The sequence below is a fragment of the Mustela lutreola genome, chromosome 4, assembly GCF_030435805.1.
Source record: "Mustela lutreola isolate mMusLut2 chromosome 4, mMusLut2.pri, whole genome shotgun sequence".
Taxonomy (NCBI): Eukaryota; Metazoa; Chordata; class Mammalia; order Carnivora; family Mustelidae; genus Mustela; species Mustela lutreola.
Genome location: NC_081293.1, coordinates 153,362,884 through 153,387,797, shown reverse-complemented (window position 1 = coordinate 153,387,797; position 24,914 = coordinate 153,362,884). Strand labels below are relative to the sequence as shown.

The following is a 24,914-nucleotide window of genomic DNA, read 5'->3' as shown; positions in this document are numbered from 1 at the left end:
TCTGGAGAAGTAGTCTATGTAGTGACGAACTGAGGTCTTTTGCCAACAGCCAGAGGAATAGAGGACTGCAGCCAACAGTCTGTGGGTGAATTTTCTATAAAGCTAATCCTTTAGCTATTGTCAAGTCTTCAGATGACTGAAACCCAGCCTATAGCTTGACTGTAACCTCATGAGAGACTGAGATGGGGCCATCCAGCTAAACCGCTCATGGATTCCTGACCATCAGAAACTATGTGAGATGCCAGTGTTTAAAGCTAAGTTTTGTCATGTGGTAACAAATAACTATACAATGTCTAAGTATAAAATATAATATTTCTTTCACATGCCTATGAATGCCAAACTAAAGGAAGAGATGCAGAGAAAAAAAGTAAATTGTGTTTTAGCTCATTGTTCTTCTTCAGTGCTCATTTAGATTCTTTTAATCCTACACCTGTGGGCAAATACTTATTCACCTAAACTAAATTTGAAAAACGTAAGGAAGTGGGTTAGCTTTAGTTATAGGGATATATATCTATATATCTCTATATACATCTTCTTTGAATTGAAGGCTCTCCTTTTGAGAAGACAAATCATGGGATTTTCCCCAGAGTCTAGTCTGTTCTTTGTGGAATGGTAGGGAAGCTGTTACTCCTTTTACAGGTTGAGATTTAAAATTTCATTTATTATTCTTTTTTTATGTAATATGACTGCTTTAAAGAATGTAAAGTATGATTTGATTTCCTTCCTAGTTTTTGTTAGGGAAACATTTGGAAACAGAAGAAATAAGAATGTATTTCTTCTAGCCTCTCTTTATTTCTCTTTCTGTCTTATAATCAATTTCAGTAACTTTAACAATAAACAGTAAAAATGATAGAGTATACAAAGCATTGCCCAAGTGAATCCATCACAAACCTGTGTCTGAGAATGGCTTCCTAAGTAGGTGAAATGTGTTTCACACAAAAAGTCCATTTTCTGTTATTGCCTTTTTTATTTGGACTACTAGATGCTATATATTTTAAGGCAATCTTAATAGTTTCCTGTCTCTCACTAACAAGAATGACTTGTCATAATGAGCAGTGTAGACACTGTCCATTTGATCCACTCCAGAAAACTGTCTATATGATACAAGAGTAAATCACTTCAATTCCTTTGTGGAATGAGTAGAGTATAAATAAATAAATAAGACAGAAGAATAAAGAAAAAAATGGTCAGTTCTATCAGAGGGAAACAAAGGATAGGAATATTTGGAGGCCTGGTTTAATAAAAAATGTGACAAGACAAAGAATTATATATGATAACTCTAAAGGAAAGTAGAATCCGCACTAATATAAAATGTCCATGACATAGTTTCTTCTTTCTTTAAGAAGGAAGATAATTTTGTAGTTTAAGAATAATAATTCTCAATTCTTTGAAGCTGGAGGACATATATTGTAAAATAACTACTTACTTTTACCTCCACCAAAAAGAATTGTAATTTTCAGCACTCTTTCTATAATTTCTCACATTTCTAAATCTGAGTAGGAATTTCAGATTCCATGTTAGGGAATGGATTTGTTTTCCAGGGGGTCTTTTTAGTAGTTGTGTTGTGTGTCTTAGTTCTATTATAAAGTTTTTGTCTATTTTTTTTAAGTTTATTTAAACTCGGGCTCGTGACCCTGAGATGAAGCAAGTCACATGCTCTTCTGACTGAGCCAGGCAGAAGCTCCGTTTTTTGTTTTGACAAGACTCCAACATGTTCTAATTTTTCCTTTTCCAATTAGTGTTTGTTGCATCTCTTACAGAAGTATACAAAAATGTCATTGCAGGGGTACCTGGGTGGCTCAGTGGGTTAAGCCTCTGCCCTCAGCTCAGATCATGATCTCAGGGTCCTGGGATTGAGCCCCAAATCCGGCTCTCTGCTCAGCGGGGAGCCTGCTTCTCCTTTTTTTCTCTCTGCCTGCCTCTCTGCTTACTTGTGATCTCTCTGTGAAATAAAGAAAATCCTTAAAAAAATTTCATTGCATTTGACCAATTAATTTTTTACTATTGCTTTCTGAGACTTTTTTGTATGAAATATTAATAGAGCCATTACTTTATGTCACATTTAGGGTTCCAGGTGGGGATGAAAGGTTAAGTTACAGCAAATTCTGTGCTGTATGGAGCTGGAAAGTGGTAAAGTGATTCTCAAAATCAACTCTTAGGATCGGAACTGAGAGAAGGTTTATTTAAAATGGAAATACTCAGGCCCCCTTCTAAATGGACAGAATCAGAATCTCTGGGAGTGGAACTTGAGAATCTAAATTGTTAATAAATTCTCTATCATTCTAATGAAAACTGAAGTTTAAGGATCATGTGAGGGCCTCAGGGTAGAGAAGTAAGCAATTTATACACCACACACCACACTACAACCTTCAAAATACAATAGTAGCATGAAGGAAAGCTTTGTCAGGGCAGCAGTTCCCATACTCTGGGAGGAAGACGGAATGCAACACACACACACACACACACACACACACTCAGAATATACATATATAGAGAATATATATATACAGTGTATAAAACACACACACACACACACACACACACACACACACACACACTTTAAAGGCACCAGAACGTGTCTTTTGGGTTTTAGAGAAACCCTAAGAAGATTTATAGATAGAAGACCTGCAATAAATATCTGTCAATCAGGTTGGAGCGAACACCTTTTATAATTCCATTCTACTAATCAGCAATTTTTTTCTTTTTTTTGGATGCTTATAGATGGGACAGTAGTATCTATGCCTTTTTCTTTTTTAACTCAAAAGGATAGTGACTAGAACTTCTCACTCTTCGTTCATAGTGGGGAAGTCGCCCCAACAATAAGAATTAGGTAGAAAAGTAATTTAAGAACCAATCAGCTCTCTGGAGCAGCTCCAGACGGCTTCCCAGGGAAGACTGGCGGAAGATGGGACTTGGTTACCTCATTCAATCGGACAAAGAAGGCCACAATAGTCTAGGGCGGCCGAAAATTCCTTGTGGGTTTACCACGTGAGGTGTTAAACCTCGGCGGGGCTGACCTTTGGCTAGAAGTCCTTTAGTCGGAAAATTAGGGGCACTATGGATAACTTATTTTTCGGGATCCTGGAGAAATGGTCAGCGGTTGTGGAGGTACCAGTAACCAAAATGGCTGCAAGGCGCTTCAGGCTGCAGATCAGGTGATGCAGCCCCCGTCCGCTCCCTTCCCACCAACCGCTCCTCCCGCTCCCTTACGTAGGGGTGGGTGTGGTCTGTCCGGAGGCTCTTTTCCGAGGCTAGGAAAACCATAGGACACATGCGCAGTTGGGCTCCTCAGGCGCTTCGGGTCTCCTCCCAGCCCAGCGCCCCGCCCCTATCTGCCGGGCGGGGCTGGGCCGAGAGTCCAGCAGCTGCTGGCTAGGGCTTCAGGGACTTCCTTGTTGTGAGTCCCGACCCGGCAGTGTCCGGACTCGTAGCACCGCTGTCCTTACCGGGACCGCTAGTCCGAGTCTAGGTCGCAGCCGCAACCTCAGCCCGTCGGTCCCCCTTTCAGCACAGGTCTTTTCCCCGCACGCCCCGCGCTCCCTAACATGCCCAACCCCAGCAGCACCTCCTCTCCCTACCCCCTCCCTGAGGAAATTAGGAACCTGTTGGCAGGTAAAGAGCCCGGGGGGTAAAGGGGGCGGGCAGCGCTGCTGGGGCGGGGGCGGGGGCGGGGGCGAGGGGACGGCGAGCCGGTGGGGACAGAAGCATTCAGCGTCTCCGCCCTCCCTCCCCACGCTTCCCAGGTCTCCCGGCCAGTGGGAGCAGGACTGGGAAAGGGGAAGCGGGGTCTGAGAAGGGAGTGGGCGTGTGTTGAAATTTGGTTCAGGGGTGCTGGGGAAGCCCCCCCGGATGGGCTAGACTAACGGGATCCCGGCAGTTCTGGATGCATCGTGAGGACGTTGTGTGCGTGTGTGTGTGTGTGTGTGTGTGTGTGAGAGAGAGAGAGAGAGAGAGAGAGAGAGAAGGGAGAGGAGGGGAGAGGGAATGCTCGTGAGTGCGTGTCTGAGAACTGGGAAGGGCTCAGAAGTCGAAGAAGTTGTTCTTCGGGGGCCTGGCCAATGGAGGAGAAGGGTGTAAAGATGCAGAAAGATGTCTGAGCTACAGGTGTTAGAGGTTGTGGGACGCAAGGTTTTGTCATTTCGAAAACTTTTTTTTTCCTTAAACGTTCATTGCGCTCATATTTAAGACTTTCAAAGAGGGCCTGATTCTCAAATGCCCACTTGTCTTCAGCCTGAGTAACATGAAAATAAAAAAGGAAGTATGTGTTAAGGTCCAACTTCCTGTGTCACGCGATGAAAGTACTTCATCTTTGCACCCTCATCTTCCCCTTTTCAGTTTTAAATGACCATTTATAGGAACTTATGCTAGGAGTTCAAGATGCGGTTCTTCAAGGATATTACGAATCCACTCCTTCATTACTCTGCTAGAGAATGGAGAGGCATATTTCTGCACAAAGTAGAGAACACATCTTTTCAGGGTAGCACAAATCTTACCCATCCTGATGCTCCGAAATTCTTACCATCATTTATTTTGTCATTAGGTTCATCAGAATTCTAGAAACTGAATTTTGATGGTTTTACCTTAGTTGTCTCAAGTATTTATCTTTAAATATTGGTCATGAATAGCTGGATTAGAAGAGTTTCTTTTAGATGTTTCTTCCAAGTTGCTTATTTTAACTTTAAAAATTAATATCTAAAATGTGACATTTTAAGTAAGTTGCTATTATAGTGTGAGACCAAATCTCCTAATATCCTGTTTTGCTCGTTAGCATCATGAATATGATTAAGAGAATAAAACCAATAGCGTATGAATGCAGACTTAGGTATGTCTAAACACGATTACAGTGTGATAAATGCATTTGTGGTGGGATAGTATTTTACTCTTAAGAATGCTTATTGTCATTAATGGGTACCACTAAGAGAAATATAAAGAACTATAAAGACTTGATTTGAGGCAGCTTTTACTCCACTGCATGAGAGTTTCCCACGAGTACTGATTTTTGCTACAGTTAACATTTTCATTGTTACAATGCTGGAGTTTCATGTTTAGGCTACTATTTTAATAGCCAGACTGGAGAAGTGTTTATCATTAAGTACAGACCTCTGGGTGCACACCTTTAAAAAGCCTGAGAGCTCCAACAGGAGGCAGTTTGCTATTTGGGTCCATAATCATACTTTTTTTTTTTTTTTTAAAGATTTTATTTATTTATCTGACAGACAGAGATCACAAGCAGGCAGAGAGGCAGGCAGAGAGAGGAGAAAGCAGGCTCCCCGCTGAGCAGAGAACCCAATGCGGGTCTCGAACCCAGGACCCTGGGATCATGACCTGAGCCGAAGGCAGAGGCTTTAACCCACTGAGCCACCCAGGCCCAGGCGCCCCCCCCCCCCATAACCATACTTTTGTCGATAGTATGAGACTCATTATTTTCTGATTCCCATAAATTACAAATATTTCATGTGGCCCTTATGTATATAATTTGCTGCAAGCTTATTATATTTAAATTATCTACCAATGCTAACTTCCTATATACTTGGCCACTTCTCTCTCTTTAGTCCGTTAATATACCTGCATAATGTCTGAAATGAGTGTTTTAAAAGTTATCTTTAAAAGTTAGGTTTTCACTGGGACGCCTGGGTGGCTCAGTTGGTTAAGCAGCTGCCTTCGGCTCAGGTCATGATCCCGGCGTCCTGGGATCGAGTCCCACATCGGGCTCCTTGCTCCGCAGGGAGCCTGCTTCTCCCTCTGACTCTGCCTTCCACTCTGTCTGCCTGTGCTTGCTCTCGCTCGCTCTCTCTCTGACAAATAAATAAATAAAATCTTTAAAAAAAAAAAAAAAAAAAAAAAAAAAAAAAAAATAAAAGTTAGGTTTTCAAAACAGAGGGTTGCTAGTGGGGAAGGGGGCAGGGAGAGGGTGGCTGGGTTATGGACATTGGGGAGGGTATGTGCTATAGTGAGTGCTGTGAAGTGTGTAAACCTGGTGATTCACAGAACCGTAGCCCTGGGGCTAATAATACATCATATGTTAATAAAAAAAATAAATAAAAGTCAAGCTTTCAGTATTTCATATTATTAAACAAATCACATGTTAAACACATAAAGTGTTAAAATCAAATATGAAAATTTAAAATATTAAAATTTAAAAATTAAAATTAATCTTTAAACTTTGACTTATATTTTATATTCAGAGGACATTTTCAAGAGGTATGGATTTGAGGGAATATCTGTCTATACTTTTTAAAGAAACTAGTGTTTTTCAGTTTCCTTTTTTAACGTATTATTCAAAGAAAGATGTTAACATTTTGTGTTTGACTGTAATTAAAATCTTTTTGGAGATAGGAAAGGTTGCAAGAATAAAGGTTCTCAGCAGCCTTTTCACATACTCCATCCAAAAAATTCTGTTGGGATTGTGCATGAGTATTTGCGTAATTCAAGTGTTTTGGGTAATAGTAGGTTAGATTTAAGATTACTACAACTATAGAGGGAGAACATTAGTTTGAATTTTAGGGATTACTGCATTACCTGATACTTTCTTTGAAACTAAGAAGGAGGTATTAGTAGTGATGGTTGTAGTTAATAGTTGAGTACTCTGAGAATGCTTGACACCATGCTAGAATTCCCATGTAGAGAAGATAAGGATCTAAACTTTTCAGGCACTTCAAATCTTTGTCTACAGAAAACAAGGAAGTAAAGTCAAAAGATAATGCCTATCAAAATAATGTTGCTCAGACATTTCCCTTTGTGTTCTGTGTGCCTATTACTCAAATCATTATATGTCCCGTGTTAAATGCTTGACATCTGGACTGCTAGATAGAAATAGGTGCTCAATGTATTCTTATCAGTTTATATTATTTTCTTTCTCTTTATTTTTCTTTCTAATTATAGCAGTTTTAGGCTTCCCTTCACTATTTGTTCTCCTCTCATCTCATTCTTTCCCCTCTAAAACATTCTATAGAAATGCAAAAACCCATAGATGCTATCATTCTTAACTCACATTTAATGATACTCTTGAAAAAGTGGCTATACGGTTTTGACTGTTAGTGATATATATTTCTCTGGAATCGGTATATTAAATCTTGAAAGCCTATACTTCTTGTAAAGGTGTTGTATTATTCTTTTGTTACATGAATAGAAAAAAGGTTATAGATTTTTGTTAAAAGCAAATTTTGAACTGCCTATGCGCTATAGACAATCTGTAATTTTTTTTTTTCACAACAATGGAAGAACAGGTTTAGCCTGGATAATTGGAATCAATGGATAATTTCAGATCTTGCCCATTTAATCTTTTCCTACATCCAAATATTTTGACTAGGACAACAGCGAGAATAATCTTGATTTATGTGGATTGTTCCTCCAGGCAGGCGAGAAAGTGAGAGGAACTAGAACCACGGGTTCCCAACCCCCTTCATTTGTCTAACCATCCTTTGAATACTCGAGTGTTAGTAGTTTGCAATCAGATATTTGTTTTAGGACAACATGTTTGAAGAGAAAAGCTGTAAGAGGATGTAAGTTTCTTTTTATTAAGTTAGAAGATGAAACCAATGCTGATAGGAGAAAATAGTGCTTGTCAGTACTCTGAAAATCTAAACAAACAATAAACAAAGTGGCTATATGGTTTCTCCAAAGTGACCTTGAGGCCCCCCCCCCCCCCCCCGGCATAGGGCAGTCTTGATTAGAAATATTGCGTTTTTCCCTACTGGTGATTTCCAGAACTTTTTTTTTTTTTTTTTTTTTAAACTTCACACATTAAAATGGATAATCCCTTTAGGGGCACAAGATAAAGAATGCAATTCCGCTGAAATAGAGGGGGAATTTTTTTCAGTGCTAAGAATAGTATGGTTTGATTTCCACCTTTCTTAAATTCCATTTATAATTTGGTCAACATTTGGGTTTGTTTTTCCTATGAGAATTATTTATGGTACATCTAGTGTCCATAATTTGCTTCTGGGGCATTGGCTGAGTATGTAAAGGGAAGAGTGCCACCTACTGAGTCACCAATAGTCACCTACTTCTTTAGCACCTGGATTTTCTTACAGAGTGAGAACAAGCCTTCTCCATTTTGGCAGTGATAACTAATGAGCATAAAGGTGCTATGAGGACATTTGATCTTGAAATGAAATCCGTTTATCATGCCTCTAAGGTTTTCTCTTCAAGAAACAGGAATATATGTAAATCAAAGGAACAAAATTTTATAATTTCTTATTATGGGTCAAATAACATAGATGTATTAAGATGTGATGTTAAGAAAATTATTTTCCTCTATTAAGCATATAATGTCCTACTTATTTTTGGGAGGGGATCTTTGGCTGGCTTGTTTTCCAACCTCACTTTCCATTGAAAGTATTTTCATCTCTTTTATGTACAATTTTTATAGTTACTCAACCCAAGTTATCACTGGGTTTCTTAAAAAAAAAAAAAGGCATCTAAATATATTAAAAAAATGAGAAGAAATTACCAAATAGGTTTATCTCTACATTAAAGTATTACTAGAAGGAGGATAGAAACAACAGTGTAGGAAAAGCCTCTGGTGATTTGAAACACACTTCAGTTGTCTCTCATAAATTTAAGATTAAGTGTCATATATGGGTGATAAAAGTGGCATAGGCTAGTTTTTATATACTCATTATTCACTTAGTTTGTCTTTTTCAATTAAAGCCAAGTCTATCTTTTTCATTCCACTGAGTTTACATTTCTTTTTCAATCACATACTGAACACATTACAATAGATGCTACCTAACAGTGAATATAGTGTAAATCTCAGACTAATGTGTTATTCACTGTGGCTTCTTTGAAAATGCGTGGTAAAAAGACTTTGATTATTATAAGGTGTTATTTATCAAGAGTCATCTTTTAGAGGGGGAAACATGTTCATCTGTATTCTTCAACAGCCCAGTTTTCTATCAAAATAAATCATGGAGCTCCCAAAGCCAATTTTGAAGATTTTGTCAGATGATTGAATTTTAAGACTCAGGACTGTTGTCCTTATTGTACTATGAGAACTCTTTGTGCTTGCTCGTGTCTCTCCCATGTTTAGAAAATCCACAGTTCAACCATAACCTGTAAAAGTGCTATATAATCAAGGAAAGACATTGATTAGAGAATCAATAACTTTTCACTTAGCCATTTTCCAACTTTGGGCATTGATCTACATGTGCCCAGTTTAATTGATTTTCATGTTTTTACCAGTAGGTATTTGGTCAGACTGTACCCCCCTTTTAACAGAGAAGAACAGCTTATTTTTCCTTTTGTTCTGATGTCAGCTTAAAGTTTGGCTGGGATTCTTACCATATTAAGTTTTGTAATAGTACCTTAGTGAATACATAGTAAAACCTGGCCCAATTCATAAAGTAAGGAGGGTGTGGAATTCAGTAAGTAAAGCCATTTGGGGGTGAGGTGTGATTGGTTTTACACTTATGTTATTGATCTGGAGCTGAGCAAATGGTAGTGGATTCAGTCCAATTCTTGGCCCTCCTGTACAAGTCAGGCCATCACAGAGGCTGTGTGTGTGTGTGTGTGTGTGTGTGTGTGTGTGTGTGTGTGTGTATGCAGGCAAACCTTCTCAAGGTGGTATTGGGTGGTTGGGAAAGGAGGCAGAAGACATCAAGTGCTACCTTTGTGACTTATTTCCAAGCTCCCAGGAAGTCCTATTCCAGGCTGCTTGCTGGTCAAGCATGGTTGAGGGCAAGTGGCCAAACCTCAGCTTTCTTCAAAAGTGGGAACCTAGGTACTGAGCTTTGAAAGGGTGGCAGTTTATTTTTTTGTTTGCCAGAATTTAAAAATTGCTCTAAGCTTTTGTCGGTTCAAGTTTTTCACTATGTGATCCAAATGGAAGGTGGTAGAAAGCAGTCAGCATCTCTCTCTCTCTATTAGATACCTGTTCTAGCCACTTGGACTTATAGGGAAAGACGTGGGAGGTAGGCAGTTTTTCCTGGGGGTCCATACCTACAGAAAAAGAAAAAAAGAGGAAATTAGAATGCCATTCCATGGTTTGGTGTGTGCTGTGTTTGCCTCTTAGGGGTTGTGCTGGCTTTTGAGAGGTTTCCAACTTAAACTGCTTGAGATTGCTGGGCCAAGACATGATGTCATCTTTTAATTTTGTTTTGAGACCTTAACAGTTATCGACAGAGCAGTTGTAAGTCTGATCTTCTGAGGGCCCTCTCCCCCAGATCTTTACAGTTGTACCGGGAGATAAGGTTTATTCTTGGCAGTGTTAAGGTGTAAAAGGAAGAAAAATCACCACCACATTTACAGTCTCTGGGATAACTTTTTCCTTGGTGATGACGCAGGGGCAGAGGCTGATGGAGCCGAGCCTGATTCAGGGGTTAAATGCCAGCAGCACTGACCCGAAGTCTGCGTGGCTGCGGGTGGGGTGGTGCAGCATTGGGGCTCCCCAGAACTGCTTTCTCGGTGCGGGCCAGGCGGGTCCCCAAGCTTGGATGAGTGCGTGCGTGACTTGATACCCCTCCCTCTGAAGAAGAGGAATTCTGACTCGCCAGACAGAGAGGCTGGGGAGGAGGCAGGCTGACCTTTTCTTACAATCGAATTACCACTGTTCCCCGAATTACAGGCAGTCTGCAGTCAGTGAAATCTACATATCAACCGAGGGACACGACCCCTAAAGGAAGGTAGAAGAAGGCTAACGCGCTTGCTAGTTTACCGTTTTGCAGGGCTATTCACAGCACAATAAAAAGCTTCAAATCTCTTCTCCAACCAGCCAGAGGAGCGCTAGATTCGTCCAGGACTTTTATTGCCCGCTTTTGAAATATTACCCTGGCTCTGAGCTACAAAGCCGCAGATTCAGTTCCATTTGTCTGGCGAGGGCGCTGCCCCAAACCCGTGCTCCCTGCTCACAGCTTCTAGGACGGGAACCCCGGGGGTTTAACACTCCCAAGTGTCGAGTGTTCGAGGAACGCGGAGCGGAAGTGTCTCCCAGGAAAGCCCGGAGTAACCAGCTGAGCGCTTGCCCAGTCTTTGCGCTGGGCGAGCAGGGTCCCTGCTTTGCGCAGGGACGCAGCGGAAGAGTCCCCCGTGCATCCAGAGGGTGTCGGTGCCTGGGACAGGCTGTTTCTTTTCAATTCGAAAATAAATGGGCACAGTGTGGATTTTAAGAAATAGCCCAGATATCAAAAACTTCAAAATCGACGGAATCTGTGGGCACCAACAAACTTAAGATTTCAGGAATCAATTCCACTTTCAAATTCCTAACTTATCTGTTAAAAAAGAAAAAAAAAAAACACAAGAAAACAGCAAAAACGGTTCTTACACTCGTCTCTCCTTGGGAAATAATTAATTAAAAAATTCAGTGTTTATTAAATCTTTTTAGTTGCCTTAAACCCCTTTTCTGGGATTAGCTTAAGAATACATCAAGATTACTCTAAAACTATAGATGTTTTCCCTTGCCAGATCTTGGAATCTTCTCCCTCTCAACAAACAAACAACACGGTTCTCCTAGCAGTCTCACACTCTTTCAACAAGCATTTCCTCATAAAATAGCATGGGTCAGAATTTTAAAAATATTTTTTGGCAGTGTTAGGAAACCCTGTATAGAGCATTGGAGCTTTTTCTGTTTTCTGAGTTTTTATAGAACTGAAACGACCTTTTAAAGAAATAACTCTTGGGCTGTAATTCCTTCTGCTATTGCTTCCGGAGATAGAAAATAGATCCTGTTTGTTTAAATTTGGATTGTGTAATGAAAATGTAAAATAGGCAATTAAATACTTGTGGATGAGGGAATTAAAGACAGACACTGAGTGAAACTAACATTAAGCAGACTATTCTCCAGTCTTTGTGCCAGAGACTCTCCCAAGTATTGAGTCCGGTTGGATGAAAGAATCAGCAGTAGATGTGCTACTTCTTCCCTTATTCTACTTTTTGAGTAGGTGTACTGTCACCGTCTCAGAGAAGCCAGTGATCTCCATTTCAGCTAATGTCTGAATGTCCAAAGGTTGCTTGTTTCCCTAGATACAAAATTTAAAGAGTTTAAAGGAGAGTGCTTTTGTGTGTGTGTGTGTGTGTGTGTGTGTGTGTGTGTGTTTAAGTAAGTTTCATTATTTCGAACTCACAGTAGAAGTCTGGCTCTAAGTTGCCCTGGTTATGGATTATGTCTATATATTCTCCTCTTCAAAATATGGACAGCTTAAGTAAAGAGAAGCTGTGGCATTTTGCTTTCATTTCGTTTTGATACTTACGTGTAATATTAGTCAGTAATGGACTTTGAACAAGAAAGCTACTTTAAAAAAATTATTCCAAGACTAAATTTTAATTCTTTCACTTGTCATATTGATTTAGTGAAAAATGATCATTATACATTTATTATGAATGTTTGGGATAACAGTTTAATCACCTTTGCTTATTGGATCAAGATACTATTGTAATGAAGAATTTAAAATCGATTACAACATTCTATCTCAAATACTGGGTTCTAAATTGTTAATTATAAGTACAGTTGAAAGACTATTTTAATGCTTTGAATTAATTACATATACTATTATATGCTTTGATACTGTCTTTTTATCAGTGTGAGTTAGGGGACAGAGAAATAAAAAGAGGGGACAGAGAATAAAAAGAAAATAAAACATACATACATCTCTTCAATATGAAATATGGATGGTTTGTACTCATCCTACTTTAAAATTTTTTTATGGTATCCTTTATATGAGATATCTCAAAGTAAGATTTGAACATCTGAATATAAAATTAACTTAAAGTTGCACTATGGTTCATGAACAATATGAATGGGGCTATTATAAAGTCAAACCAGTAAAGACTAGTTGGAATTTTGTACTAGAAAGAACTAGAAAGCAGAATAATTTACAAGTTTATTAAATTTTAAGTGGAAATGTTATATGAAACCATGGAAATCTTATTTCTAGGTTACTATATTTTTAAATAGTGGATGAATCTACTTTTGCCACTTCTTCGTTTATTTAAAGAAATATTTCCAGGTGGTAATACCCAGGCAGAAAGCAGGAACACACAAAACCACATAGCAGACGATCTGTTTTTTTTTTTTTTTTTTTTAAGGTGGTTGGTAGAATGGATGGGGCAGGTAGGAAGGAAGAGGGTTTGATTTGGAATCTTGGCTAGAAGAAGGGATTTATTTTTTCCTTTAAAACATTAAATATTGCACATACTTGAAAATGGATTACACTGGAAAAAACAGGCCCTTGCCAGAGACATTAGCTTATATTGATATAATATTGTGAATGACCCGTTTATACAGGAGCTTACAAAATACTACAAAATGATAGTAACACATGCATAAAAGCTCTGTGCTTGCTTTTATATGAGAGAATTTGTTTTATGGGGCACCATAGTTTATTAAAACTTGTGAGCTTCTCTCTGGTTTAATGATGCCAAACATCCAAATAGCATTTGCTGTGCTAAGCATAAGTAGAGCATACAAATTTTATTAGCTAAGTGGTGAGCAGATTTGTCCAACTTAGTATTTGAAACATATTTCAACTGTTATGCTTTGGATTGATAAATAACTGTAACAAATTGTACAGATATTAACACTTATGGGTAGAAACAATCATTGTCTTATTTGTCTTCACAAAAAATGATTCTTTCCTATAATTTGTATCCTGTTTCTTATATTTCATGGTTTAGATGTTGAAACATTTGTGGCAGACACACTGAGAGGGGAAAATTTATCCAAGAAAGCAAAGGAAAAGAGAGAATCCCTTATTAAGAAGATAAAAGATGTAAAGTCTATGTAAGTCACTTACTTGCTGTTTTTTATTTCTTACTTAGAAGCAGCTTCGTAGTTAACATTTTAATAAAGAATTATCTTGGAATTACCTTTCTTTATGTCCTAACTGAATTGGTGTTAAATATTTTAAAGGACAAAATATATGTCCTCTATGATAGTTTTTAAAAACTGACATGCTTATCATATTATCTTTTTTTAAGGTTCTTGATTATATATTTTTCTAAGCATTCTAGTAAAATCCAACTGTTTAATTATTGAAGACATATTTGGTTTAAATAATAGGACAAAGGTAGGTTGAGAATTTTAATATAAATACCTCTAGATATGGAAATGAATAAATATAATGTATATCATGGATACTAAAGATTTTAATGCTATGACTGTATCTTGGGTTTTTATACTTTTGTTATAAATCCATAAGGCTTTTGGAATTGTCATTTCAGGATAGGAAGTGCTTTTTTCTCTAAACGTGTCTTTATGTTACATATTTTAAAATAGGTGTGAATTATTGCCAATGTATAAACCTTGTTTCGATTTGTCAACCCTCATTTTAAAATATAATATTCTTGCTTTTTTTCCCCAGCTATCTTCAGGACTTTCAAGACAAAGGTAAGTCCTTAAGTTTGTCCACCTTGAAATATTTTATCCTTGTGGAGATGTTCAGTAGGGTAATCTAAAACATACTGAAATTTGATAGTTGGGATCAAAATTTAAATTTCCATATTGTATACTTAGACTTTCAACATGAGAGTGCTAGCTCCCCCTGCTGAGAAAAAAATTAAAAAGCATATCCAGAATCTAGTCTGCACAGTCTCCTGATGCAGAAATCTTATGTATTTAATATTCTTAGGTGCTTTAATGTTTTTTCACATTGTGGCAGATTTTGTTAAGAGAAGTATGAACTTGCAGGTATACATGGAATAATCTGGGAGAGAAGAGGTGAGACACTAAGCTAACACCATTTAACCCAGCAGAGATGATTTTATAGCTGTGATGGGATCAGGAGGGCCTGTGGCTCACTGCTCATAGGTAATGTTTTTAAAGAGTGATTGTCTTAAAACAGTATCAGTTTTTGCTTGAAAGGATTAGTAAAATCTTTTTCAAATACTTGTTTTTATTATTGTGAGTCTTTTAGTATGAATAAATGTATGCTATAGAAATTTTCAGAGAAGGGGTTGAACTTAATTTTTTCACAGTATGTGAAGAGTGCTGGTAACCTGATTGACTTCCTTTAGATTTAGGGGATGGTTGCTTAACGTATTGAAAACCAAATCAGGAAGGGCAAAGGAAGTTCCTACTCCTTCACGTCTTCAGTTCTATAAGGGAAACTGGGTACGGCCCTCACTTCCAGGATGCTAATTCATAGATCATGACCTGGAGCCTATGGATGCTGGGATGAGGGTCACAACATGAGGTCAGCTAACCAATGAGGAGTTAGGATCTGGGTTTAGGAAAAACAGTATGGCATCTTCTAACTGGGGTTAACAGACACCACTGAGTAATTCCTATTTCTACCAACTGATAAGGGAGAAAGTAATGATAGTTTCCATAAATGAAGTACTTCACCAGGCAGACCTAAATCCAAACAGTTATAAGGAAGCCATAGTTTCTTTTCTTTTCTTTTCTTTTTTTTAAGATTTTATTTATTTATTTGATAGACAGAGATCATGATTAGGCAGAGAGGCAGGCAGAGAGAGAGAGAGAGGAGGAAGCAGGCTTCCCGCTGAGCAGAGAGACCGATGTGGGGCTCAATCCCAGGACCTTGGGATCATGACCTGAACCGAAGGCAGAGGCTTTAACCCACTGAGCCACCCAGGCGCCCCCATAGTTTCTTTTCGCATTAAATCATCACGATCGATGTGATTGGAGGGAATGAGATTTTTTTTTTTTCATATGGAAAATTTTAACACTATCAAAGAGAAGAGCAGGAAACTCTTCTTCCCCACATATACCCACTTTTTTGTACTTGACATCCAGTCCTGAACTGTGGGTTTAATCATCTGCATTTTGCTTAATTGAATATAGAAATAATGAGTTTATGTGTTCTTTTTTTTTTTTTTTAAGATTTTATTTATTTATTTGACAGACAGAGATCACAAGTAGACAGAGAAGCAGGCCGAGAGAGAGGAGGAAGCAGGCTCCCTGCTGAGCAGAGAGCCTGAGGCGGGGCTCCATCCCAGGACCCTGAGACCATGACCTGAGCCGAAGGCAGAGGCTTTAACCCACTGAGCCACCCAGGCGCCCCAGTTTATGTGTTCTTATTATAACATTTATACAGCACTGTTCATAGAGGAATACTAGATTTCAGGTTCTGTCTTAAAAGACATACTCTGTTCCAGTGATAATTTATCAAACTCTCATTGGGCTTAATTGCTAGTACATTTAAAAATTTTAAGCTAAGAAAGCATAATAATGAAGTCATTGTATAACTATATGATTCAATAATTGGGTAGGAACTTTGCTTTTGGTATTCTGGTTTATGACTTGTTCAGATGTGTAGATATTAAAATTATTTTGCTGAGATACATCTTTGCCTCTAAAGAGAATGGAAATTGCTAGTATTTGATAGAAAGTGAAAAATGAGCCTAGAATAGGAATTCAAACATCACAGAATTCAGAGATTCCCCATAACCATCTTTCTCAGAATAAGCCATTTGAGTCCACTACTCCTGTGTTGAGTTAACTAATCACCAAGAGTGACTGCTTAAAAGTAAGCCTATGGTTAAATTAGGTATATACCTTGGAGAAATATGAGAAGCTGAATAATTTTATGTCATTTTACCCTCAAAATATATTCAGCTTTATTCTAAAAAAAAAAAAAAAATAAATTCCTGTAGTTAGGAGTAGCAAAGTTAGTACAGACTTCATAGTTACAAAGTAATTATTCAAGATACTTTTTTTAAAAAATAGGAAATTAGTAATGATCAGATCTCTACATTGAGTAAATTCACCTAAGTATGTTTTGATAGTGCTGCTTTTGTTTTTCTTCTTACATTTTCTCTTTGGGGTTTTGGGTTGTCTTCATCCAAGCAGACCTGGGCAGAATTCCTTTTGGCTGTTTTCCCGCTCTTTCTCTTTTTCTCCCTCCCTCTCTCTGTCCCCCTCAGGTCAATATGGGGTCACAGTGAAGTAAACAGAGGATGTTTTCCTCCTTTTTACTTTTATATTCCTATTTCACCTATTTTATCTTTTAAAAATGTCAGTTAAATATGATTTTAGTATCATTAATGGAAGAAAAGAGGACCAAGTAAAGTGTTGTTAAGTAAAATGAATTAATTAAGTTATTAATTTCTAATTAGTGGATTAATTCTTTGTCTAATGTACATGGATGTTTATCATCCTTCCTTACTCCGTATCTCCTCCCTCCCCTTACACCATAGGTACTACCCCATCATCCTGAGATTTAACAATAAAGAATTTATAGTTTGTTGTTTTTCAGTTCTTAAAATGAGTTGAACTGATACAGTTGTTGAAACACCAAGCTGCATAGATCTTAGAGGATTTTTAAAAAGTATTTCCTTTTTTTTTTTTTTTTTTTTTTTGGTGAGAACAGTTTGAACTTGTAGAAACTTATTTTATTACAGTAACTCCTAGATACTGAAGCTTGTTCATTAAGTTAATTTTCTGTTTGCTGTTTATAATAATTTTCAGTTGCTATCTGAAAATTTCCCTTTCATTTCTTTAATTTATTAAGGATTCTTGATTATATCTCCTTCTCTACTCAAGTCTAGATCTGATAAACTGTGACTTTAGAATAAATTATCAGTGGATTTTCTTAATTCCTTAATTTTACTTGTATATAGGAAAGATTTGAATCTAAGCAACTAGAACCTATCTTGCTTGGTCTGGTCCCTGTTACTTATTTGAAATTTTGCCCATTCTATCTAGTATAGAAGGCTTTTTTTTTCTTTGAAGATTTTATTTATTTATGTATTTGTGGAAGACAGAGTGTGTGTATGAGCGAGGGGAGAGGTAGAAGGAGAGGGAGAGAGAATCTTTTCTGAAGATTGTATTTATTTATTTAAAAGGGGGTGGGTATGGGGCAGAGGCAGGCGGAGAAAGAGAATCTCAAGCTGATTCCAGGCTGAGCATGGACTACAACTCTGGGCTTGATCTCATGACCTTTAGATCATGACCTGAGCCAAAAATCAAGAGTCAGACACTTAACCGAGTGAGAGATGCCTCAGAGAGAGCTCCTTATATCCTTCAAATATTGTGCATGATGAGGTAAATATCCCTAGTTTCCTATTCTTGGTTGCAATATACCCTAATAGTATTGAGTGTACTCCTGAATTTAGGCTTCATGCACTAAAATTAAGCTACTTTTAAAATTATTTTAGAATAATTATGGTTATTTTAGAATTTGTTACTGTCGTATGACATGGTCATAAGTCACTTAAACGTAACCTGAAGTAATTATTTTTCTAATGATATATATTACTAATTGAGTAAAGACTGTTACTGAGTATAAGACAGAATTTTCTAATATCCATTAGATATATGATAAAGAAGTTTTACTTGTATCTTGCCCTTATATTAGTCTTATTTTTTTTTTACTCCAGTGTAATTTAGGTTTGATTAGTTTCTTTATAGAATGATTAAAATAATGTGAAGATACCCATGCATGACATATATCTCTACTGACATTCAATAAATAGTATATTTATGTATATTCTCAGATTCATCTTCATTTATCAAGAGGATTTAAGTAAATCTTGATTTACAATTCAGTTTTCAAATAATTTTTGAGGAATGTATAAATTGTTGAAAGAAGGACATATTAACACGAGAAAAATATTTCAAGAGGATATTTTCAGATTTGTAAAATATTAGTGGCTATAGCTTAAAAATGTGACTCTATTGTTTTTCAGTTCTCTTTAGATGCTGTGCCTAAAAAGCTCCAATTTTCTTCTTTAAAATATTTTCCATCTAATTAAAAAAATATGTAATCGATTTTGTCCTTGAGACTTCATTGATATTGTTAAATATACATAGATTTACTTAGTAATTTCCTTTGACCTCATTTGTGTTACTAAGTTTATTAATGGACTAAAGTGCTTTTTTAAAAATAGCTGGACTGTTAGGTAAGAAGGGATTCATTTTAGTTTGTTCTGATGGAATCCTTAAGAGCACAGAGAAGCCAAAAGTTTGGATGATGTTTAATTTCGTTTCCTTTATCCTTTTAAATAAATTATATGTTTGGTTGAAAGGGATCCCACCAATGAAATCTGAGCAAATAACTTCCTCTGTGCCCCCCCCCATCTCTGGCCTTGTACAAATGTGTTAATGTCTGAAATTAGGGGGCCTATAGTAGTAGAAATATATTTCAGAGGTAGTGCTTGAGAAATGATATCCTTATTTTAAAGCTCCGCCTCACGTATGCTTGCTGTTAAGCCTTCCGATTGCAGATGAGTTATGAACAGAATCTCCTTCTTTGTGGTGACCCAAATCCGTCAAAGTCTGAAGAATTAAACTACAGATTCCCGTAAGAAGTGTCACATTAAATGCTTAATTCTGTCAATTTAGTTGTATGTTATTACTTGAGAAATTAATTTGGACAAGTGAATGGAGTAGAGAATTAGAAATTAATTTGTTTTCACTCAAGTCCTTTTTATCCTCAAGTTTGCCTTTCATGCTCTAAAGGGGGAATGACTATCACCTCAGTTTAAGGTGTATTATTTAGTTTAATGTTTACCCGATTGTGTTTCAGATGTGTTTGACAAAACAAGCAGTAAATTGGTCCCGTCACCTTCCACAGTGGTAGAGATCATGACTGTTGGCTGTTGGGGGGCTTCATCTCCAGGCATTTAGGAAAATGTTAATTGATGATGAACCATATAATAAGGAAGGGATAATAGTGATTTGAACTCAACTATTATAAACTTAAAAAATGTTTATCAGAGAAATATGCTGCTGTGGGTAAGATTCAGCTTTGATTTTTGCCATGATATTTTTGTTGCCACTGAAATTACAGGAAGGGAAGTCTTGGATCATTGTCTTTTAGACTGTTAACTTTGTATCGTTAATTAAACTTTTAAAAGTTGTGGGATAAATCAAATGGTTTTCTAGGGAAACAAGAAACAGTATTAATGAGCAACAACCCCATAATTATCCTTGTGAGTACATAACAGGGACACATTCATGTCTTTTCTTTGCGCAATAACTTTTACAAAGAAGTATTTTTAAACTGATCATTAATTTTATGACCACAGAAATGAGATGCAAAATTTATGCTGTTGTCATTGGCACAGGCTCAAGGCACCACTGACATTATGTGTGATTGTAATAGAATGGCTGCCAACTAATGATTCTGTAGACATTTCATTTGAGCATGCTTTTCTTTTAGATGTCTGATTAGGCTGTAATGCTTTCAATTATGTCTGTGAATTGTATTGGATACGTTTACCTGATGCCCATTGTTGCTTTGGAGTTCAGTTTTCTATTACATAAACACAAGTTGAACATTTACCTTTTAATTTATAGAAGTCTTTGCAGGTATAGCTACAAATACTCAGCCCCTGGGGAGGAGGGAAAAAAAAAAAAAAGCTTTCTACTACTCAACAGCGACCCCTGTGTTCAATTAAAGGTCCTTATAATACAGCTCTTTATTGGGTAGGAAAAAAAAAATTGGGGGGGCGCCTGGGTGGCTCAGTGGGTTAAGCCGCTGCCTTCGGCTCAGGTCATGATCTCAGGGTCCTGGGATAGAGCCCCGCATCGGGCTCTCTGCTCAGCGGGTAGCCTGCTTCCTCCTATCTCTCTCTGCCTGCCTCTCTGCCTACTTGTGATCTCTGTCTGTCAAATAAATAAATAAAATCTTTAAAAAGAAAATTGGGAAGGAGGAAAAGGGATGGATCATCCCTGGAAATAGCAGTAAAATGAAGAAGAACATTTTCTGAAAAATGATGTGTCATTTCAACTTAATATGGGTTGAAAAGGGAATAACCCTATATAGATACCGCAGAGATTAAAAAAATTTTTTTCTTTTACCTTCTGGGTTAATTCAAGGGAGCTTAAAAAAGGCGGAACAAGAGGGGCAGGGGAAGAAGCCAGTAGCAGTATTTAATTTATTTTGTTTTAGATAAATATAAATTACCACATTAATTACAAAAAACATTTGAAATGAGCTGCAGTACTTAGAATGGTAAGCTGAAGACGATTTCACTTAAATGATTCAAATGTATTTTTTTTTTAAAACACAAAATCCAGAAGACTCTAACATGTTAGTAACCAATTTGTATAAAAATATTCTTAGCTCATAAATATTATGTTTAGCATTATTTAGTTATTTATTTAGTTTATTTAGTTTTCTTCTTCTTCTGTTTTAAAATAATGATCTTTTTGCTGTTTGCATACATATATAAACATAAATTGGTGTGTGCATGTGTGTATGTGTCTATACATGGATGCACACATAAAAATATATAATGGATATTATCAAAAGATGAAAAATCCTGATTTTCAAAACTTCTTAACTTTTAATTTTTTTCTCTGTATTTCCGTAGGGAGTTTAACAGATTTAAACCCGAGCATCTGAATCTTTTTCAAAATCATTTCCATGTGTTTGTTGGTTTTACTCTTATATTTTTACTCTTATATTTTTATATTCATGATAGTATAATATGCTATGTGCCAAGTCAGGGCAATATATTTGAGGTATCCTGATACTTTTTTTTTTCATAGCAATATTTATTTTATAGTTCATGATATGAAATATCCTTAGCAAATCCATGCCATAGCAATTCTTACTTTATTGAGAATATAAGGAATCTTCAGCAACTAAGAGCAGTTGAGGATTTTGTGATCTTTACTACGGGATGTCCCACGAACTGCCATTCCATGTCTGAACATAGTTTTCCTAGCACTTAATGAGGTTCTCTCTTACCTCATATTTGAAATCAGAGCATGCTGCTTTCCATAAGAGAAACACTGTAAGGGATCACTGAATGTTCCCAAAAGTATTTAAATATTTTGAACATTTTAGTTTTCTTCTTCTTCTTCTGTTTTAAAAGATTTTATTTATTTGAGAGAGAGAGAGCGAGAGAGAGAGCGAGAGCATGTGCCAAGGAGAGCATGAATTGGGGGAGGGGCAAAGGGGGAAGCATTCTCCCCACTGAGCAAGGAGCCAATGCGATGTGGGTCTTGATCCCAGGACCCTGAGGTCATGACCTGAGCCAAAGACAGATGCTTAACCAACTGAGCCACCCAGGCTTCCTACTTTGAACATTTTAAAAGAAAAAGAAATTAAGATGTAAAGAATGAATAGTGTTTACATGTATTCCTTGGAGTTTTATTTGGGGAGGAAATATCCACATATGATATACCTGGCGTTAGACTCACCAAGGACAGTAAGATAGTCCTCTGTGCTCTTACTGCCTTGATGGGAGATAGCCCTATCTTTTTCAGGATAAGGATGATGGATGCTGACGAAATGCCAAAATTATAAAGAAATAGAGCTGAGTATTGATTTTTCTTTATTATTTTGACAGTGTTTTGAAAGGGGCTTTTCCTCTACCAAAAATAATGGTAAAAAATAGGGTGTGATGTCAGAGTGTACAGATTTTGTTTTGGAGAGAATGGTAGCTTTAATCTGGGTCTGCTCAACAACCATGGTCTTAAAGTAATAGTGTAGGTTCTCTCAGATTCCCATGGAGGTTTTCATCCTGCTTTTTGAGTACTTCCTGAGGTAGCTGGTTTTCTCTTGAATTAACAGATAATTGATACAGTATTAAGGATACATTATTTTGAATTTTATTGAATTTTCTTTGGATGTGGTTGAATATGGTTGAAAAAATGAGTGCTTATATGTGACCAAGCTAGCAAATATCTGACACACTCTTTTAAAAAAAAATTATTCTAAATGAGTATGTGGAAAAAAACCCATGCCACAATAAGATTTTATTGTGGGGATTAAATAACTTCAAACCAAGCAACCAACCAACCTAGGATTTGGAAATCATGTAAAAACTGGCTAGAACATTAAAAAAAAAATGACAACATATTACTGAATGAAAATTGAAGGTGTCAGGTTGTAAATCACTTTGTTTGAACTTAAAAGGGTTATATGAGTTTTAAAGTAGTTTTTCCCATGAAGGATTCCTGCTCTTGAAAATGTAACTGAGTATTTTTAATCTACTCTAATGTAACCCTGTGATGTTTCATGAAAACCTAAAATGTGTATGTGGCTTTGAATTATCAATTTCTCATCATAATTTTTCAAATTACTGAGTAGGTAAATGGAATCAACTTGAATTACTTTCTCTGTTGTGCTTTCCTTTTTTTTGTGTGTGTGTGTTATTATTTTGGTTCTTTTTCTTTTTTGGGTACACACTCTTGTTTTACCCTGCTTCTACTTTTTTTGTATTCCTTTTTGTAGAGACCATCATAATTTTGGAACTTGTGTACTTTTGTATCAGAAATAAACAGTTGTCCACTGACTTCCAGAAACTATTTAAGTTACAATAGATAATAAATTAAAACAGGACCTGTTTTTACTCTGTTTTTCCATGACAGTGACTAGGTTTAAGAGTGAAATTTACCTCTCTTGACAAAGTAACATATTTTAAAGATGGCTGACCTATATAAAAGGCTTTTCTCCGATTCTTCTATAGGTGACACAGAAGATGGGGAAGAATATGATGACCCTTTTGCTGGACCTCCAGACACTGTATCCCTAGCCTCAGAAAGATATGATAAAGATGATGAAGCTCACTCTGAAGGTATGTGTTGTTTTGCCATCGAATATACCTCTAGATGTTCCAACACAAGACAATGCAGTGCGTAGAGGTGGTAGTCTTGTCAGAAAGCAGGAAATGTGGAGGCTTCAGTTAACTTACCTTTACCAGAACCTTTTAAGGAACAGAAGAGCTCTCTCTAGTGGTTTTCTTAAGTATGTAGTTCCTTCTTTTCCTAGGAAATTTTCTTGACTAGAATTTTTAAGAGAGTGTTTACATCACAGTGTGAATATTATTAGTGAGTTTGTTGGTTAATATTATCAGATTCTTGCTTAATTTTATTGTGCTGTTGAATGGCTTCTTGTATTATTTATTTTATAAATAATGAAAAAGATTTTTGTTCTCATTTTTTGAAAACATATAAAATGAGTTCATAAAATATTAAATTAATTATTCTTACATTGCCTTCTCACATTAAGACAGGTTTTCATCAAATGCTTCTTTTAATACACATTCTCATTTTCCTGATTGTCACCTAAAGATAGCCCACATTATGCAGTAATATTTTTTTATAATGCTCTGTATTAATTGAATGAGTAATAAAGTCAATTGTTTATCTCTTCATAATTTTTAAAAACTTACGAAAGCCCAACTTATGAAACTTGCTTTTAGTGTAGCACGTGCTTTCTCTATTCTAGCCAATTGAGTGTATCTGCATCCTAGAGACCTTATAAAGCTGATATATGGTTATAAATTAAGAATGTGTATCGATAAATTAGCCATGCATATTAATTCGTGGCACTCAAAGTTTCACGGAGACACAGAAGTGAATAATGCCTTCTGCCACTATGTGATGATCAAACTGTGCAGTTCCATCTCTAAATACAATTGCTGAATGAAAATATGCTTCCTGCAACAGAGCACTCCACATTTTATGTTATCCAGATTATTCCCTTTGGAAACATAAATTGCTTTTATGAGGTATAAAATTATGTCTATTGCAGAACAGGGATAAGTCAAGTACATGCATAAGTGATAAACATTCTAACCACTGATTCAGAACAACACAATCTTTTTTTTATATTCAGAACTTTGTACAATGTGTAGCAATAATAATCATATCCATTTTATGTTGAATTTTACATTTTGGCAAACATTTAATTTCTATTTTTAAAGGAAGAGATTTCTTTCTCTCATATTCTCTATTTTTTTTAAAAAGATGCACATTTCTCTTTGATCACAGTTCTTGTCTGAAACAGAGCGTTACCCTTTCTAACCTGGTCTTCAAAAGCATTTCTACTAGAAAATATTTTATAATTGATGAAATAATATTTTCAGGCAAAAGAGTGAATTATTATTTGAGTTGAATTGTTTTTCAGACACATTACAATTTGTTTTGCTTCATTGTTAAGTGTTGGTAGATAGAAATGAGTAGGTGGGTATATGTATACATATACAGAGAATATTTATATGTAAGAGAATATACACACACACATAATGTTCATGGAGTATATATGCTCAGAGTTTTAAAA

The 24,914-nt window shown here is 36.5% G+C and overlaps 1 protein-coding gene across 4 annotated transcripts in view; it reads left to right on the top strand.

Moving 5' to 3' along the window:
- SKAP2 (src kinase associated phosphoprotein 2) overlaps window positions 1-24,914 on the top strand; it is a 190,708-nt gene that overhangs the window by 16,294 nt on the left and 149,500 nt on the right. For 3 of the 4 annotated variants that reach the window (XM_059171410.1, XM_059171408.1, XM_059171409.1), the window contains exons 1-4: window positions 3,323-3,612; window positions 13,609-13,714; window positions 14,295-14,320; window positions 23,320-23,427. In XM_059171410.1, coding sequence (XP_059027393.1) covers window positions 3,546-3,612; window positions 13,609-13,714; window positions 14,295-14,320; window positions 23,320-23,427 — 307 coding nt within the window. In that variant the 5' untranslated portion in view covers window positions 3,323-3,545. Of the gene's footprint in view, window positions 1-3,322; window positions 3,613-13,608; window positions 13,715-14,294; window positions 14,321-23,319; window positions 23,428-24,914 lie in introns of those variants that run through there. The other variant, XM_059171411.1, reaches the window with a different exon arrangement.